Source organism: Odocoileus virginianus, chromosome 15 (genome assembly GCF_023699985.2).
Source record: "Odocoileus virginianus isolate 20LAN1187 ecotype Illinois chromosome 15, Ovbor_1.2, whole genome shotgun sequence".
NCBI classification, from domain to species: Eukaryota; Metazoa; Chordata; class Mammalia; order Artiodactyla; family Cervidae; genus Odocoileus; species Odocoileus virginianus.
Window position 1 is genome coordinate 14,462,937 of NC_069688.1, and position 19,272 is coordinate 14,482,208.

Consider the following 19,272-nt stretch of genomic DNA (forward strand, 5'->3'; position numbering starts at 1 on the left):
TAGATTTCAGTAAAGCTATTTATAAAGAAAACCACATAGTTTAAGTCACTAAGTTTTGGGTAGTTTGTTAAGCAGCACTAGTGCAGCAATAGCTGACTGATATACTATGTGTGTGATTTATAATGAGCATGGGGTATTTATGTAATAAAAATAATGCAAAATCAGAATTTATTGGGTTTCCCACAAACAGGCCCCTCTTTCCTGTTTTCCTGCCCAGTGGTGGCACCAGGACATTTCTGGGCATGGCTCCTCTGAATCTGGAGTGCACTTCACTTCTCTATTCTTGGCAGTAAACCAGAGACAAGTCCTGGATGATCCTGTGGGCTGTGTCTCCACTCGGCTCCGTCCCTGAGGTCTCTGCAGCCTCTCCCAGGACGTGTTTTTATTTCCCCAGGCCTGGATTGTCTCCTGGCTTTCCAGGTGGTTTCCCTGCCAGGGTCTATCCAGGTCATAGGGAAGGAATAATTTGCAACATGTTTCCAGTCAGTTATTCTGCTTAGCCAGCCCTGAGCCTGCCTTTCAACACATACACACACACACACTCATCTGTAAAATAGGCTTAAATAGCCTCTGCTGCCTGTCAGATCAAATCTAAGCCTCATCAGATGTCACCTGGACACATACCCCAGGAGTACGATGTGATGATGTTCAAAAATTGATCAGCTGGGGAAAGAGCTGCTGTCATTGGTCAGGCTAAGGCTTCCTTCCTATCTCTCCTCCACATCTGGTCTCCCTCCACCTTAAGGATTTTATTGGAGGTGAGAAAACTCCAGGACTGCAAATAAAGGGAATGTTCGATTCAAAACATGAGTTTAGAAGTAGAATACACGGACTCTAATGACTAATTATTTCGGCTTCTAAATCAAAACTTGAGAGGACATACATAACCAAGATGATAGATGGAGGAGAGGTGATTGCTCAGAATGACTTGAAACTGTTGAAGGAATGGAATTTTGGTGTCAACACAAAACTCTTCCCATCGCTTTTCATGTCTTCATGTTAGCAGTGTCTCAACATTTACATCCGTAAATATAAAAAATAGGAATGGAATTAATGCTCATTTTCTCATTCTAGAAAAAGGGAACGGCCCTCCACACAGACATGAATTAAATGGGAATAAAAAGCTGCATCCATCTCATGGATATTTGTTTCAGATTTTCCATTTTTCCATTTAATACTTATTCTTCAAATCCATAAGTATATTTATGATTTTTGATTGTGTAGTAACAATAATGATGTCAATTAAGAAAAAAAAATGACACAGAGACTTATAGCCACAAAGGAAATTTTCAATGTAGGTACCTATTTTTGTTGTTAAGAGGCATGTTAGGGTTCTCAATAACAGACATTCTAACATAGAATATGTATTATATGAAAATACCATTCCAGGGGTAGGAGTAGAATGGAAATATTAGTTCTGGGGTGAAAATAAATTAAAGTTCAGTTCAGTCGTGTCCGACTCTTTGTGACCCCATGGACTGCAGCATGCCAGGCTTCCCTGTCTGTCACCAACTCCCAGAGCTTGCTCAAACTCATGTCCATCAAGTTGGAGATGCCATTCAACATCTCATCCTGTGTCATCCCCTTCTCCTCCTGCTTTCAATCTTTCCCAGCATCAGGGGCTTTTCCAGTGAGTCAGTTCTTCGCATAGGTGGCCAAAGTATTGGAGCTTTAGCTTCAGCATCAGTTCTTCCAATGAATATTCAGGATTATCTCCTTTAGGATTGAATGGTTTGATCTTGAAGTCCAAGGGATTCTCAAGAATCTTCTCCAACACAACAGTTCAAAAGCATCAATTCTCTGGTGCTCAGCTTTCTTTATGGTCCAACTCTCACATGCACACAAGATTACCGGAAAAACCATAGTTTTGACTACTGGAATAAATATAAACAATATTAAAGAAGAGCTTATCCACGTGTATTTAAAATAGATTACGGTTTGCATGGGATCCCTAAGGCATTTCAATTTAACTGGACACCTGTTTGTTGTTGTTTTTTTAATCTCACACACAGTTATATTTTTAGAAAATCAGCATATACCATCTAATGGAAGTTACATCCTTTGTAACTGAATTTACAACGACAACGTTTAGCTATCAATTTAGCATTAATAGCGGAAGTATGTAGATGCCTTTCAAGGTTATTTTAGGAGGTGCACGTGAGGAAACACTTATGGAAACTGCTGCTGTGGGCGGGGGAAGCGCTGGTGAGAGCTGTGAGATAGAATTCTGCCTCCTTTAGCTACAAGCGGCAGGTCCCAGTCACCTCTTTGTGACTTTGCGCATCAGTACGCGTAGGGCAACAACGATACTGACCCCTCCAGGTTGTTCCCAGAAGGGAAGAGCCGCCCCCGGAAAGCTTCTAGCCGAGAGGAAGGAACCTCGACCCGCGGAGTGAGTGGGGGGAGGTAGGGGAGAAATAAGCGGTCCTGGGAGAAAATGGGGATCAGGTTGCTCAGAGTAGGTGACCATTGACCCTGCTGAAGAAGGGCGAGGAGATGTCCGCCCAGAAAAAGGGCCTGGTGAGGGGAAAGCCGTGTCAGGAGGAGGGAACAGTCCTAGTAAAGGCCTCGGGGTGCCGGACCCCACCCCCGGGTCCCTGCCTCTCCTCCTCACCGCCACCCCCCATCGTCCCCCATGGTCACCCATCACTAGGCAAGCCTGGGGGTCGCCGCCTGCTGGCGGCCCTGAAGGGCACGTTAGTACCGAACTTTGAGTCCTTTCTGTCGGACTCAGGGTCCGCCCCACCGCCTGCAGGAGGTGCCTAGAAGCTTGGGCAGATAGCAAGCGTCCTTGAGGCAGTAAGGGAGTCAGTCCGCGCTCCTCGGGTCCGGAGGGTGTGTGTGTGTGTGTGTGTGTGTGTGTGTGTTGGGGGCGGGGTCTCCAGAGGTGTGTGTGTGTGTGTGTGTGTGTGTGTGTGTGTGTGTGTGTTGGGGGCGGGGTCTCCAGAGGTGTGTGTGTGTGTGTGTGTGTGTGTGTGTGTGTGTTGGGGGCGGGGTCTCCAGAGGTGTGTGTGTGTGTGTGTAGGGTGTGTGTGTGTGTGTGTGTAGGGTGTGTGTAGGGTGTGTGTGTGTGTGTGTGTGGAGGGTGTGTGTGTGTGTGTGTGTGTGTGTGTGTGTGTGTGTGTGTGTGTGTGTGTGTGTGTGTGTGTGTTGGGGGCGGGGTCTCCAGAGGGGTGTGTGTGTGTGTGTGTGTGTGTTGGGGGCGGGGTCTCCAGAGGGGTGTGTGTGTGTGTGTGTGTGTGTGTGTGTGTTGGGGGCGGGGTCTCCAGAGGTGTGTGTGTGTGTGTGTTGGGGGCGGGGTCTCCAGAGGGGTGTGTGTGTGTGTGTGTGTGTGTGTGTGTTGGGGGTGGGGTCTCCGGAGGTATGTGTGTGTGTGTGTGTGTGTGTGTGTGTGTGTGCGCGTGTGTGTGTGTTGGGGGCGGCGTCTCTCTTTTGGCCCTCTGCCTGGCCCTCTGTTCTCCTCCAACCCCAGGGAGAGCACCTTCCCCTCTGTCGGGTTCTCGCGTGGGGGAAGAGCTTCCCCCAGGATTGGGAGGTTGTGGGGTTCCCACTGGGGACCGTGATGGTGGGGAGAGCACCCACAGGCCTGGGTATCCAAGTTACAAGTTATCCAAGTTACATCCTGTCCACGAGGTCTGGGATCCAGGCAACCTACTCCATGCGCGACTCCCTGTGGAGACAAGATAAGGCTCTAAGAAGCCCACCCTTCGTGGCGCTGACCACACCCCCAGGGGTCGCTTCTTCAGACTTAGCGAGATCCATCCCCCGCCTCACATCCCCCCCCCCCCCCCCCACCTCGGCGGCTGTGTTCACTCACCCATCTCCCGGGAATTCTGACGCCTACTCTTAAAACTATTTTTTTGCCACCTCCTTACACTCATGTTACCAGTTTCCCCCTTAACATTCCCCAGTTCTGGGGGATTTAAAAATTCCCTTCCAACACTTCATAATGAGAAAATTTCAGATAAACAGAAACATTGAAAGAATTTTTATCCAGTGAATATTCATATCCCCATCATCCAGATCTACATTAACAGCTTACGACTCTTGCAGCCTCTCGCATTTCTCCACATCTGTCCTTAGGCTCGTCGGTCCATCAAATGGTCTTATCTTTTGAAACACTTCAAACTTGGAATCTTCAGTAATCACTCCTGCAAAGCCCTTCTGTTAGCCTGTCGTTGGCTGGAGTTCAGTCTTAGAATACATTTTTAAGGGTAAAATTTACACGCAGCGAAATATACAGATCTGAAGTGTGCTTTTCTCTGCATGATTTTGGATACTACATGGAAGAGTTTTTTATTTTAATATTTATTTTAATGTGTATTAGGAGGAAAATAAGCCGCCGTTTTCCATTTATAACTGTGACCTGCAGCGGCCTTTAACAATGAATGTATTTAAATGAGCTGATAATTAACATAAAGGGCCTGGGGTAAAAGAGAGGAGAGGACTTCCAAGATGCCGAGGCAGCGGCTCGAGGTGTCGTTTCCAGTGCTGTGGGCGCTTCTAGTGGTTTCAGCCGCCGAGCTCCGAGGAGCGGTGGAAACTGGGGGAGTCAGAGGGGCTGGGCACCATGCTAGATCGGGGGCTTCTGGAGAGGCCGGGATAGTGTACATGTGTTGTATGTTTTCAAATCATTATGCTTGTGGGCCCCCATTCCAGCTGGTTGAGGCGGGGAATATCTCTGTGATCAGAGCACCCAGCACCGGGCCAGGGACACAAAGGTACCCAAGAAGCGTTTCACGAGATCACGACTGTGCAAACGCTTTGTAAACACTCTACAAAAATAAGAGTTTACAAGAGTAGGAAGAATCTCGCGGCCCAGGGTTCCCCCTACTCAGCGCCGGGGGTCCAACAAGCCGCAGTGTTTGTTAATTGATAACCAGACCATCAGGCGGAAGAAGACCGGAGAGGCGTGGGTGCTTCAAATAAGACAGGCACCGGGGCGGAAACTTCAGTGTCCTGGGTCAGAAACTCTGCGGAGAAAAATGAAGTCGTGATTTTCTGAGCATGCGCACTGGGCCGCCGCAACAGCCTCATTATCTTACTCCCGGAAGCTGCTCGTAGGTGCCTCGTTAGCGCAGTAGGTAGCGCGTCAGTCTCATAATCTGAAGGTCGTGAGTTCGATCCTCACACGGGGCACAATACTTTTGCTCGCTTTTTTCACTCATTCTAGAAAGATGGGTCTTACTTGCTTGAGGACGTAAGCCCCGCGGGAAGATACCCACTCTACCTCGAGCGCTACGAGTCCGGGTACCCAGGAGGTGCGCTCACCCCGCCATCCCGCCCTCCACCAGGTATCCTGCCCTGGCTCTTGAGCCCTGTTGGTGGCGGGGATGTGAACAGCCCAGGATGAGGGACCCCTGGGGTGCTCGCTGTCCCGGAGGGCGCTGAGGACGCCGCTGGGTGCAAAGCCCCCTAATGGAGGCCTCTGGGGGAGTAGCTGGAACCCAAGGTTTCCCGGGGAGGGTCCTGATTACTGACACTTGGCCGCGAGGAAGGGTGGGTCTAGGCGACTGTGGGGAAGTGGGTGGCACTGTGTTGAGAGGCCAGACCGCGCACGGGCGCTGAGCACGGTGTGAGCAGGTCGGGTTGCAGAGCTGGGAAGTGGCCGGCTGTGATGGGTCTGGGGGAGGGCGGTGTTAGGGAGGTTGTTCAGGCAGCAGCCCGGCGTAACCTGACATGGACTGTGCTAACGCTGCGTTTCCAACTGCTGCTGCGTCCTAATGTTCATCCATGAAGTTTCTGATAATTCAGTCATTCTAAACAGGTCAAATAGCAAATTAAATTAAGATCTGATTTAATAGGGCAGAACCCGTGTACCCTATTGCAAGTTAATCACCTCAAGGATGTTGCCTATAAGCTTAAATTATACACAATGGCCCATCTGTGGGAACCCTGCCTCCAAGGTAATGAGCATTAAGCTGAAGTACCTTTATTTAGCTCACAAGAAGTCTCCTGACCAGGCCCACCTGTTCAGGAGTGTAGGCAGAAGAAATTAGCACAGCCTCTTCTGAAGGCTAACCGGAACCGGAAATATTTGGCCTCACGCCCTCCCCTTTTAGTATAAAAGAAGCCTGAATTCTAGCTCAGGTAAGGTGGATCTTTGGAGTCCACCATCTTCTTGGTTTGGTGGCTTTCTGAATAAAGCCTCTATTCCTTGTCCTAGCAACTCCTCTCTCCATTTGTTGGCCTGCCTTGCCTTGCCACTCATGGCGAGCTGGCAGTTGGGGATTTTGGGGGTAAGGCCCTAGCAGCTGGCAAGACCACTTGTCCTGAGGCTCTTCCTGCAAAACTCCCCAAAGCCGCACTGGTTGTTCCAGCGCTGGGTAGTTGGAGCAAGGAATCAATATTTGGGAGCAGACAGGCTCCAAACAGTAAGGTAAGTCTCTCTGAGGGTGTGTACAGTTGGGAGCCTTATTTCTTCTCCTTTTGGGGCTTTTTCTCTGGAATAAGTCAATTTGTCTTGTCTTTGAGTGGGATACCCTGTTGGGGAGAGGAAAGAATTGGACTTCTGCCTAATTTGTGAACCGGTTCATTTGTTTCTTCGGATGCTAGCCTTTATGTATGCAGTTTATGTTTTGCTTGTCTTTCTTCTTCTTTTTTTTTTTTCAATTTTGCTAAGCAGGGTCTCAGTTGGGGCACTCGGGATCTGTAGTTGCTGACCAGAGATTGAATCCCAGCCCTCTGCATTGGGAGCTCAGAGTCTTAGCTGTTGGATAACCAGGGGAAGTACCTGTCTTGGATTCTTTAATGTGTTTGTTTGGCTGGTCCGGGTCTTAGTTATAGCACGCAGGATCTTTGATCTTCTTGCTGCACGTGGGATCCTTAATTGTAGCATTCAAACTCTTAGTTGCAACAAGCGGGCTCTAGTTCCCTGACCAGGGATTGAATCCAGGCCCCATGCATTGGGAGCATGGAATGTTTTTGATATTTGGACAGACTTTCCAAAGATCAAAATCTAAATGAAGTTCATTCAGCCACTATCTAACTTTGAGGTTTTCCAAAGTATCCCTGGAACTCCTAAAATTATGTGTCTCCATCTCAGAGAGAGGATTATTAAACTAATTAGGCTTATTTGGTGTCTTAAATCACTTGGGAAGCATTGTCAGATAAGTGGTGGTAAAACTTCTTACTTTGTATTGTATGGGTAAACAATTATTATGTAATAATATACACATCTTAGAAATTATATGAAACTCCTACAATTCTGGTGTGTGCTAGTAAATGATATCAGGCATAATTTTAGTAATTATCTTACACTGTATGTCACAGCAGTAACCATGTTTCTTTTCAATTGCATTGTAATTTGACTGATGCCAAAGCAAAGAGGCATTCCTTAGGTAAGCAATTGCTATTTATGGTTCTACGGTGGCTTTTGAAGGACTCTATAGCTATTTTGTGAAGAAGCAGGGAAGAATGATGAAATCTTTTATGTGCAAGTATTTGTGCTATTACATCAGGGGAAGTAAGAAAAGGAAGGGAATGAAAAAGAGAGTGAGGATACACTGCTTCAGAATTTAACTCCTCCAGGTGAGCTAGCTGTCCCAGCCACTCTGGCCTCTATGCCAATATATCTACCCCTGCTGGTGGCTCAGCGGTAAATTACCCACCTGACAATGCAGGAGCCATGGGTTCAGTCCCTGAGTCAGGAAGATCCCCTGGAGAAGGAAATAGCAACCCACTCCAGTATTCTTGCCTGGAAAATCCCATGGACAGAGGAGCCTGGTGGGCTATAGTCCCTGGGATCGCAAAGAGTCAGATATGACTTAATGACTAAACAACAGCAATCCAACCCTTCCATCACCTTCCATGCCTGTCCAGACTCAATTCCTGACCCTAGGGCTCTGGGGCTCAGGATTTCCCCTTCTTCTAGGACTCAATTAGAAAAGCCTGTGTTAGTAGTGTCTGGGGCACAGGAACTTGGCTTGGTGTCATCATCTAAGACCCAACAGGGCATCCAATTTGGGCCAAGAGCCATTCCCTGGGCAGGGCAATTTTCATTGCCATTATCTCATATAGGGAGCTAAATGCAGATGACTTACCAGCTGCGTTTGTCAGATTTGTTTAGTTGGAAAGATTACAATCCTTCTTTATAGAGAGGATTCTCTATACTTGAAGCTACAGTATGCCTGAAACTAGCATGATATTGTAAATCAACTATTCTTCACTTTGAAAAACAGAAAAACAAGAGATTTTGAGTCTGGGGATGAGTCTGTGTGTGTTAGTCACTCAGTCATATCTGACTTTGTGTGACCCCTTGGACTGTGTAGCCCACCAGGCTCCTCTGTCTATGGAATTCTCCAGGCAAGAATACTGGAGTGGGTTGCCATTCCCTTCTCCAGGGGATCTTCCCAATCCAGGTATCGAACTTGCATTGCAGGCAGACTCTTTATCATCTGAGCCACTCGGGAAGTCCAGCGATGAGTTCAGGTTTGGAAAATGGGCGACAGGCAAGGCTCTCCATTGTGGTGATGTAATCTAGCAGGACTCCATGGGCGCCTTCCTGAGACAGACTTTCCATGTCCTCTGCTTGCTTCTTCTTTTTTTTTTGTTGTCATTTTAAAAGAATCACTTTCTCTGCTTTCTTCTTATTTGTAGAAAAACTTTACCTCCCCCAGTTCAAAGAGAATTTAATTGGAGAAGTGAGAAAACGCAGAATTAAAGGAAAACAGTCAAGCAAGACAAATCATGGGTCCATTAGACAAATGCAATGACCTTTAGCTCCCCATCAGAGGCCATAGATAACAATAAGTCAAAGTTTTTGAGCTGTTCAGCAGATGCTGAAAGCCCCAGCAGGTGGAAGAGTTAACTGTATGCTGCCCACAAGCACATAAAACCCAGATAGGTTGGAACCAGAAGGTTGATGTTACTCCTGATTACCTCACCACCAACCAGTCAGAAGAATGTCCTGATTGGTAACAAGGTTGTGGGGTAAGCTGATCATATATCCCACAACCCTCTTCCTCACCCCATCTTTAAAACCATTCCCTGAAAGCTAGGGGGGGAGTTTAGGCCTTTAGAACATTAGCTGCCTAGACTCCTTGCCTGGTGCCTTGCAATAAACACTCTGCTTTCCTTCACCACAACCTAGTGTGGATAGATTGACTTTACTGCATGCAGGTGAGTGGTGGACCCAATTTTGGTTCAGTAACAATGACTCAAATCTGGTTTTGGGCCACCAGATCTTAAGATTTCCTGTTAGATATATCAAGCAATATTTAGTAGGCTTCTTATCTGTTTCATTCTTGGGGAAAACATAATCTTTGATAGCCAAGAATCACTTAATACTTCTTCTCTGCTGCCCGCAGCTATAAATGGTGATCTTGGTGGCTCAGACAGCAAAGAATCTGTCTGCAGTGTGGGAGACCCGGGTTTGATCCCTGGGTTGGGAAGATCCCCTGGAAAAGGGAATGGCTATCCACTCCAGTATTCTGGCCTGGAGAATTCTATGGACAGAGGAGCCTGGTGGGCTATAGTCCATGGGGTCCCAAAAAGTTAGACACAATTGAGCGATTAGCACTTGGCAGTTAAGCCACTATCACTTGGCCTTGCTTCATGAATCCATACCATCATCCCCACTGAAATTAAGAAGCATATCAATAGGCATCTTCTTTAAAAAAAATAATGTTATTTTTGGCTCACTGGGTCTTCATTGCTGTGCATGGGCATTTTCTAGGTGCAGCTAGTGGGGGCTACTCTTCGTTGCCGTGGGCTCTGGCTTCTTATTGTGGTGGCTTCAGTAGCTGTGGTATGGGGCTTAGTTGCCCTGAGGCGTGTGGGCCCTTCCTGGACCAGGGATCGGTGGATTCTTAACCACGGGACCGCTAGGAAAGTCCAACAGGCATCTCTTGTCACAGAGTTTTCCAAATTTGCAGATACTCACTTCACTCGGTGCCTTAAGAAGGAAGTGTCTTTAGGGCTGAGCTTGAAGCTGGGAAGAGAATGAAGTTCATATGTGATAGATCCATTCCTCTGTTGGTGCCTTTCTATAGCGTCATCTACATCACACTAGGGAAATTCTGGCATCTCCGAGTGGTTAAGGAGGCCAACACTGAAGCCATTATTCTGTCAAGCAACCAGGTAAGCTGTTAGAGATGCTTTTCGTTGCACGGGAGTGCCCGTGATCCATTCATGGTCTGTGCGCTCCAAATACCCTCTTCAGGGCCGGCCCTGCAGCCGTGGACGGGACCCTTTCTGTCTCCTGTGTGCACGGTGGTAGGCTGCCCGTAGAGGGCGCTGGAGGACAGTGCGGAAGGAATGGGGCTTCTCTGTCTCGCTCAAGAGGTGCTGCTTTCTTTATTCTGGTTTTCTGCTTTGTGGTCCGGCGCTGGTGGAGTGTGTGGGGACACCCACTGCTGCTCTGTCCAGCCGTGTGCCCGGAGCCCACAGTCTCTTAGAGACTTCACAGCCCAGCCTGATGACTGCTCTGCTGTAGTCTTCCTTGGCATGTTCCGTTCTGGTTCCAGAAGCAGCACCCTGGCCTGCCCTTAGCGCCTGGCCTCCAGCCTTGGTTTGTGGGTTCCCCAGCGGGTGGTTCCCCATTGTCCCCAGCAGGGGCCCTTGGCCTTCCTTTGTCAATAGAAATTGATGAGGACAGACAAGAACTTCCGGCCAGGCTTTACTGGGGCCCCTGCTGCAGCAGGAGGGGGTAAAAACAGGGTCCCTCGCCTGCTCCCTGAGGTGGGTGGTGAGCTTATTCCTTTTACGGGATGAGGGTAGGGGCAGGTCCAGGGGTCAGGCCACAAGGGTGGCTTATGTGGTTTGCCTGCCCCTCTGGTGGTGCTGTGCTTAGGGAACATGTGCAGTACCCTGCTTTTTCTCCTGACATCCAGTTTTTGCTCTCAGCTCTCAGAAGTGGCAGTTGGGTTTTTTTAGTCTTTTTGTATCTTGTCCATAATTTGTCCCAGCTGGCACGTGTGCTAGGTCGCTTCAGTCATGTCCAGCTCTTTGCTTTCCTTCCCATACAGTCTGAAAATCCTGAATAAATGTCAAAGAACTCACTGAGTCAACAGTATTAAAACTCTTAGGGATACACCATTTTCGACATTGCCAGAAGCGTAAAGGGATGTTGTGCTGTCACTGCAGTTGTGTCTGAGTCTGTACGACCCTATGACCCCCTCGCCGCCCGTGCATGTAATTCTCCAGGCAAGAATACTGGAGTGAGTTGCCATGCCCTCCTCCAGGGGATCTTCCTAACCTAGGGATCGAACCCACATCTCTTTCGTCTCCTGCATTGCCAGGCGGGTTCTTTACCACTAGCGCCACCTGGGGAGCCCCCAAATGTGCTTGCACACAGTTATTTTGAGTCCCTTACAGCTTCTATTTTGTTGATGGAGACATTTGTCCAGGGGCAAGCACCGCAGCACAGGGTCTGGGTCCCAGCCTGTCTTACTGGACCCTCCCCTTCCCAACATGGCCATTGCTGGCCAGGCCACACACCGCTGACAGCACTCAGGGTCCTGACTCCCCATGAGCGTTCGGAGCGCCTGCACCCCCGAGACTTACTTTCTGCTGCCTGGGTGGGCACATGGGCCAGCTCTGGCCTGGGCAGCCCACCAACCCCTCTGCTGTCCAGTGTGTCTGAACCTGAGCCTAGAGAGGGGTCTCTTTCTGAGCTTGTCCTTCTCTGGATACTTTCTCAGCCCTAGGTACCCTTTAGTATTTAAAAAAAATATATTTGGCTGCGCTGGCTCTTATTAATAGTTGCCATACTCAGGATCTTTGTTATCACGTGTGCTTTTAGTTGGGGCATGCAAACTCTTAGTTGTGGCACATGGAATCTAATTCCCCGACCAGGGATCAAACCGGGGCCCCTTGTGTTAGATGCTCAGTCTTAGCCACTGCATTGCCAGGGAAGTCCCTCCTTTAGCATTTATATAGTATCATAGTTTAATAACTCTAGACTTCTGTTCAAATGATCTGGTTTATCTCCTGACTGGACTTAACGCTGATCTGAGATGAATCATTAAGAATGTTAAGTGCACCCACATTATTAAGCCTTTGCCAGTCTTCATAGTTATTACTACTGTAATGGTCAAAGTGGAGTCACTGTGGAAAAGCCTTGGCAAATGTTCAAATCTTGCTCAACATCAGAGAATTCATACCAGAGAGAAGCCATGTGAATGCAATAGATGTGAAAAGGTATTTAACCAAGTCAGTAATGTATTTATCACCATTGAATCCATACTGGACTCTCTAAGTGTAGTTGACATGGAGAGGAATTTAGCTGAAGGCCTGCATTTCTCCAACCAGAAAGAAACCCTGTGAATGTGATATGAAAATGTCTTTAGGAACTGCTTTTCTCTAGCTAACTCAGAGGAGTCCTGGAGAAAAGCTTTGTGAATGTAGCCAGTGTGGGAAGAATTTTAGCCAAGCTCAGTCTTCATTCAATTCCCAGAGAATTTATATTATGAAGGAACTAGGATCAGGTTGAGGATAGACTGTCAAGAGGCAGGAAGAGATAATTAAAAATTTACTTCATTAAATGTGTTAACCTTTGAAATGACAACCAAACCCACGTGACTGAAGAGACTCAGTCAAGTATCTGAACTCTGCTAAGCCAGTGATTTTATCAAGATTATTACTGGGAGAATCGTAGGCTTAGAGAAAACTGGAAGGAGGAATGTAATAAAGAACTTTATGTGATTGAATGTATAACTCACTTTCGCTGGATGAATAGAAACTTTCTGAAGAAGTTTAAAATATTATAAAAAAAAATTATAAAAGAGGACTATGTGTAGTTTGCAAAATCAGTGAGTGGAGGTAAATTCTAGTAAAAGAGGACTTGAAGTAGAGGTCAGAAATGCAATAACCAGCTAATTCTAGTTGGCAGAATCACAGTATTTAGAAGTCGAATGCTGTTGGCGAGGTAGAGATTGCTCACCTAAAGTTCCCATCACACCCAAAATATTTTATATCCTGTGATTTTGTTGTCACACACACCAGCCTGGACCATGAAGGCATGTTTGCACCTACGTGAAAACAGAAAGATAATGAGGCTGACAAGGTGCTCCTAGGAATCCAGTGCCTTGCATAGTGATGGGATATTATCTGAGGACTTTGGACAAAAGAGAGCATTTGGTTTATCATAAGGTTATACTTTGTGCAAAAAAAAAAAACTCTTCTGTACAGTGCACTGTATGTTAAGCACTATACCAGGAACCTGACCGTGTGCTATTTCTATGCTCCTTTTAGAAATGGGCTCAGGGAAGTAATCTGCCAGCCAAGATGATGAAGCCGGGAGCAGCCGTGCTGCGGAGCTGAGTCGGTGCCCTGCGGAGCACAGAGACAGCGGCCGGGGGCGGTGAGTGAGGTGGGGTCACCGGTGAGGGGGGCCCAGCTTCTCGGGATGGAGGGGCCGTGGGGCGGGCCTCTCCTCACTGCTCGTGCTCTGGAGCTGCTGCTGAGTTCAGGTCCTGGCTGCACAGCTGTTGAGATGCTGTCCTGTTCTTTATTTCTCCATTTATCCTTAAAATAAAACCTCATCAACTTAAGCCCTTGAGGTTCATGCTGGTCCCTGCAACCTGAAAGGGCCTCATACAAAGCTTTAAAAGCTTCAAATATTTTTTTTTTATTGTGAAAAGCATAATAAGCCATTTACAAGTCCCAAAGCACCAGAATTAAGAACACATAATTTTTATACACACATTTTTCGTACAAAAGGTTGATCTTTATAAGCATTTAAAATAAATAATCTGAAAATCAGCAGCACTGATTGCAAAATAAGTATCTTGCTCTCTGACTGTCTCAAGGTGACCAGCCTCCTATGTGGCCAAAAGGTGAGGCGTTTGACACCTGTTCTGAGCCTGGGTGGCGAGTCTCTGGCGGAGGTTCCTCACTCTCTCCATGAGATCCTGTTCCATGGCGTCCCAGTGCATTTTTCTCTGGTTTAATGAAACTTGGAAACAAAATTTAAAATTAACAGTAGTTAGTTTGAGCAATGGTATAGCGTTTAAAGATAAATATGTTGCAAAGACCAATAATGAAATGAATATTCTAAACCAAATTTCTTACTCGGAAAAGCCTAACGTATTACCTGGTCCTATGAAGTTCCATTTACAAGTCAAATATTTGGTGGATTGAATGAATGCTATTAGAGAACTTATTTGCTTTTGGTTATCTTTTTCTTTTTTAATTTTATTTGGGAATATAGATTAACTTTTACATCAGGAAGAAAGCTTGTCTAAGAGAGAATCTGAGTTTTTTACAATAGTAAGTTTCTTCACCATGGTGTTTATTGTAGTGAGAAAATTCCAGGGTGCCAAAATTAATAGTGAAATGTACACCATGACCACTTTCTAATGATTCAATATATAAATCAAGTACTTTTTACAATGACCAACACAAGGCAAGTCCAGAATCAAGCTTAGAACATTACAATGTGTCTAAGTGAACAGCCATTTCATATTGATTTAGAGGGGTAGTAAATACTGGAATTCAATAAAGAAGCAACTTAAAAACATACTTCTCTGAAACTTAGTTACATACCCGAAGAGCTTCAATTTCTGAAAACTGTTTTCCCCCAAGGAATAAAACATTTATGCTTTTTCATTTTGTTGCCAAGTAAGAAACTTGCCAAATGTCAACTCGATTTTGAAGTTTAGAATATCTATTTAAAAATTCTGATGTGTTGGAGTAGAGAACAGTTGAGAATCTTCTATACTTTCATCTGACTTATGCATGACTTTTGGTTAATTTCATATCCTGACACAGTGTTTAGAGATGCACATAAGGGTATGTATGTTAGTGAGTGTATTTTATACCATACTGAAACTCATGACTTGTTGTTAGGTGTATTTTTTATAAAGCTGGTCTTTTGGGGACATCCTATAAAAATCTGTTCTCCTAAAAGAACTCAAAGGACCTTGTGAAGTTCTGCTTCATTTATATGACAGTTTTATTGAAGAAGCTGGTTGAAGAGTCTGAGTTTCCTGTCCTCTCCCCTCCTTTTAAAAACAAATCAAGTCCTTTACTGGGGAAACTGTTAGCTCCTTTATGGGCTAACGCTGTGACTGCATTTCTGTAAGATGTTTCCATTCCATCCCATCCCTTCCAGAAATAAACAAAAAGCTCCAGTGAATCAAGTCAAGGGATCAAAAGGCAACTCATCAGCACAGAGCCCTTTGCCCTGAGCGGTTCTGAGCGAGCTGGCCCCGCAGTGCATCTTGGAGCGCAGAGCAGACTCATGTTTCCAATGGTTGCTGGAGGCAGCTCCGCCCAGAAGAGTCGAGAAAACTCAAACATGGAACAGCTTTGAAAACTAAGCCTGAGATTTTCTTTTCACAAGGATGTAAAAAAATAGTTATGAATACCATTAATTTAGTCAGTGACAGACTTCTATCAGCGCCTCCAGCTATGTTTTGGGCAGCAGTGCTGGTGCTGAAGAAACAGAGTTGCATTAATGATATCTGGCAAACTTTCCTTACTTGGGGTTTGGTCTGACCCAGTTTTTCCCCAGCTGGAAACTTGAGAATCTTGCTGCTTCCACTTTAGGATTTCCATGGTCAGTACCCTGGGAAACTGGTCTCAATGTGCTGTAAAGATAATTTAAGCCACAATCTTGCCTTGTTATTGTTTAGTCGCTGAGTCGTGTCTGACTCTTTGCGACCCCAATGGACTGTAACCTGCCAGGCTCCTCTGTCCATGGGATTCTCCAGGCAGGAATACTGGAGTGGGTTCCTATTTCCTTCTCCAGGGGATCTACCTGACCCAGGGATTGAACCCATGTCTCTTGGGTTGGCAGGAGGATTCTTTACCACTGAGCCACCTGGGACACCCCCACTGTTGCTTAAACATTGCTAAATCTAACATGATAGGAGACATCTTTCTTGTTCATTGACTTACTCTGTGTCAAGGACTCCATTTCAGAAATGTCATTTAATTGTGAGGTTCTAGGCAGACAGCCTGAGGCGACCTGTCCATCTTGGCACTTTGGTACTACTGTTATAAAAGTGGGAAAAAAATGAAAGAGGAGTGTATACAAAGCCTTGATTAATTCCAAATGGTCCCTAGTAAATTAAAATTGCCAAGGATAAAAAGTCCCTTACTTTTCTGCTTTGGGAAGAATGCTGTCACCATTAAAAAGGCAAGCAAAGTGCAGTTACTGAGAGTTAAAAGCTGAGCTGAAAGTAAAATACTTAAAAAAAAAAAACCACCTTTAGCGAAAACAAAAAACCAACAGACAACTGAAAAATACAGGTGCTAGGTCAGAGATCCCAAACAATTGCTGGGAGAGACTATGAAACGTGGTTAGCAAGCCTTTCTTGAGAACAACTGGGAGCTGATCACTATCAGCTTTACCCAAGGGGACCTGATCACAGGCCACAGCAGACCAGACGCAGCGACGGGCAAGTTTGGCCCAGGCTTCTTAGGACTGGGAAGCACGGCAGCATCCCACACCTAACCAGCGCCTCCTGTTTTTTTATCCTCATCCTTCAGCTTTGCTTTTGCTGTCTCCTAACTCCTTTACATCCAATAAGATATCAGAGTCTTAATTTTTTTCATCCTAACGTCGCTTAGGACACCCCTTCCTTTCTATTCCCGTCACTAGGGTCCAAGCCTCCACGAATCGGACCCAGACTGCTCGGGTCACACAGACTCAGCAAGATGCTGCTGCCTTTACCTGGGCTCAAGAACTTCAGCTAATGGTTTCAAATCATAGTTTTAGCTCAATGAGTCTTTACGATAATGTGTGTGCATGCTAAGTCGTGTCGACTCTTTTTGTAACCCCAACTGGAGCAGGTTGTCATTTCCTTCTCTAGGGGATCTTCCCGACCCAGGGATCAAACTCCTGTCTCCTGCATTGCAGGTGAATTCTTCACCACTGAGCCACCTGGGACATGTGGGAGCCCAAGACAATGGATTAAATGACTGATTTGAACTGGTGTCAGGGAATAGAATATGAGTTATCTTCAAGTAATTGAAGGGCTATCATGTAGCAGAAGTAGTAAGTGCATTCTCCAGCAAAGTTTACCTGTAGTTGATTTACAGTGTATTAGTCTCAAGTGTACAGCAAAGTGATTCAGTTGTGTATTCTTTTTCAGTCTTCTATATTCTGGGTTATTACAAGATACTGAATATAGTCCCCTGTGTCATACAGTAGGTCCTTATTTCATATACAGTAGTGTATCTGTTAATCCCACACTGATTTATCCTTCTGCCCCTGCTTCCCCCTTTGGGAACTGTAAGTTTGTTTTCTGTCTGTGAGTCTGTTTATAAATAAGTTCATTTGTATCTTTTTTTTAGATTCCACATGTGACTAATGATATTTGACTTTCTCTGGCGTACTTCACATAGTATGATAATTTCTATGTCCATCCATATTGCAGCAAAGGTGTCATCCTTTTTCAAGGCTGAGTAGTATTCCATTGTATACATGTACCACATCTTCTTTACCCATTATCTGTCAACGGACATGTAAGTTTGCTTCTGTGTCTTGGCTATCGTGAATAGTGCTGCAATGAACAATGGGGTGCATGTGTCTCTGAATTTGAATTTCTGTCTTTTCTGGATATATGCCCAGGACTGGAATTGCTAGGCCATATGGTAATTCTATTTTTAGTTTTTTAAAGGTACCTCTACACTGTTCTCCATAGTAGTTGCACCAATTCACCTTTCCATCAGTTGAGCAAGAAGGTTCCCTTTTCTCCACACCCTCTCCAGTATTTTTTAAGAGACTTTTTTGATGGCTATTCTGACCAGAGAATGGGCTTCCCTTGTGGCTCAGCTGGTAACGAATCCACCTGCAATGCAGGAGGCTTGGGTTTGATCCCTGCATTGCGAAGATCCCCTGGAGAAGGGAAAGGCTACCCACTCCAGTATTCTGGCCTGGAGAATTCCATCGACTCTATAGTCCGTGGGGTCGAAAAGAGTCGGACACGACGGAGCGACTTTCACTTCAATGACCAGAGAACAGTTTTTAATCAGAAGATTTACAAAAAGAAGAGCAGATTCAACTATATATATAAGGAAGGAACAACTTTTAAATAAGATAATGGTAAAAAATGGAATGAGGTAACGAGCTCACAGCTGTGTTAGTGTTCTGGCACAGTCTGGGCAACTACTACTGCAGAGATGCCTCACGTATCAGATCCTGCCCAGTCTCAGTTCGCACAGTTCCCTGTCTCTCATTTGTCCTCCCCAGTCCATCCTGCCCACGGCTGCTTAATTCATCCTTCCAAAGGGCTGGGTTATAAACGCGGAGGGGCCAATGGTTCCCCCCTTTCCTTATAGCCACGTTTCAAACACTGCTGAGCACATTCACCTGTAAAACTTTAAAACAAAAATCTAGCTTTCCAGTTTCTACCTTAGATCTATCAAATTAAATCACCATTGGTGAGGCCCTGAATATGTATTTTTTTTTAATATGTATTTAAAAAAAACAATTTTGTTTTGGCTGGCTGGGTCTTAGCTGCTGCGTGGGCCCTTCTCTAGTTGCGGTGCCTGGCGCACGGCCTCTCTCATTGCGGAGCGCGGGCTCCAGGGCTCTAGAGCACAGCCTCAGTAGTGGTGGCACATGGGCTGAGCTGCTCCACGGCACGTGGGATCTTCCTGGACCAGGGATCAAACCTGCATCTCCTGTGTTGGCAGGCGGATTCTTTACCACTGAGCCACCAGGGAAGTCCCTGAATATGTATTTTTTAAAAAGACAATTTGAAAATAAATAAATAAAAAAACAATTTGTAATGCACCTTAAAAATTGCTGGTCACTTGCTAATTATAACAGAAAAGTAAAAGGTGAAAGTTCTTTTTTCAATACTTCTTGTACTGTATCTTGCTTATTTCCTTCACTTAATTAAGGTATTTATTTTAAAGCCCCAAAGGTGATTCTTATTATTTTAAATGATCTTTTTCTGAAGTGGTACTGCATGTACCACACAAAATTCAAAAGGAGCAAAAAGGAACAAACTAAATTTCTTTCCTTTCCCTAACTGCATTCCTTGCCTGGGAGGGAAGCCCTGTTCTCGGTATTCCACAGGTCACTCTGTCTGCCAAGCTGGTAAACAGGATGAAGCCCAACTGCTCAGCCTGGCACTGAAGGTCCCTGTCACTCTCTTGAACCATCCTTGTGCTGAAGCCCTCTGTTCCAGTTAGCCAAACCTGAATCACCCTGGCAGGCAAGTTTCTGCCACCGATTAGTAACTTTTAACAAGTTCTCTCAGACAAGGTGGTACTAGTGGTAAAGAATCTATCTACCAATGTAGGAGACACAGGAGATGCGGGTTCGATCCCTGGATCGGGAAGATCCCCTGGAGGAGGGCGCGGCGACCCTCT

At 45.8% G+C, this 19,272-nt stretch overlaps 1 protein-coding gene, 1 long non-coding RNA gene and 1 other non-coding gene across 4 annotated transcripts in view; 2 read left to right on the forward strand and 1 right to left on the reverse strand.

Moving 5' to 3' along the window:
- Window positions 1-5,066: 5,066 nt before the first annotated feature.
- TRNAM-CAU (transfer RNA methionine (anticodon CAU)) lies at window positions 5,067-5,139 on the forward strand. The gene has a single exon. It is a non-coding gene; the product is annotated as a tRNA-Met (tRNA).
- A 924-nt stretch (window positions 5,140-6,063) lies between these two features.
- LOC110128305 (uncharacterized) lies at window positions 6,064-13,303 on the forward strand. Its single transcript, XR_002311114.2, has 2 exons — window positions 6,064-6,379; window positions 13,195-13,303. It is a non-coding gene; the product is annotated as an uncharacterized lncRNA (long non-coding RNA).
- A 242-nt stretch (window positions 13,304-13,545) lies between these two features.
- Window positions 13,546-19,272, reverse strand: part of TBC1D31 (TBC1 domain family member 31) — a 64,269-nt gene continuing 58,542 nt past the window's right edge. Inside the window, exons 21-22 of one of the 2 annotated variants that reach the window (XM_020879030.2) lie at window positions 15,844-15,939; window positions 13,546-13,897 (exon numbers count right to left, since the gene is read on the reverse strand). In XM_020879030.2, coding sequence (XP_020734689.2) covers window positions 13,764-13,897; window positions 15,844-15,939 — 230 coding nt within the window. In that variant the 3' untranslated portion in view covers window positions 13,546-13,763. The remainder of the gene's footprint in view (window positions 13,898-15,843; window positions 15,940-19,272) is intronic. The other variant, XM_020879031.2, reaches the window with a different exon arrangement.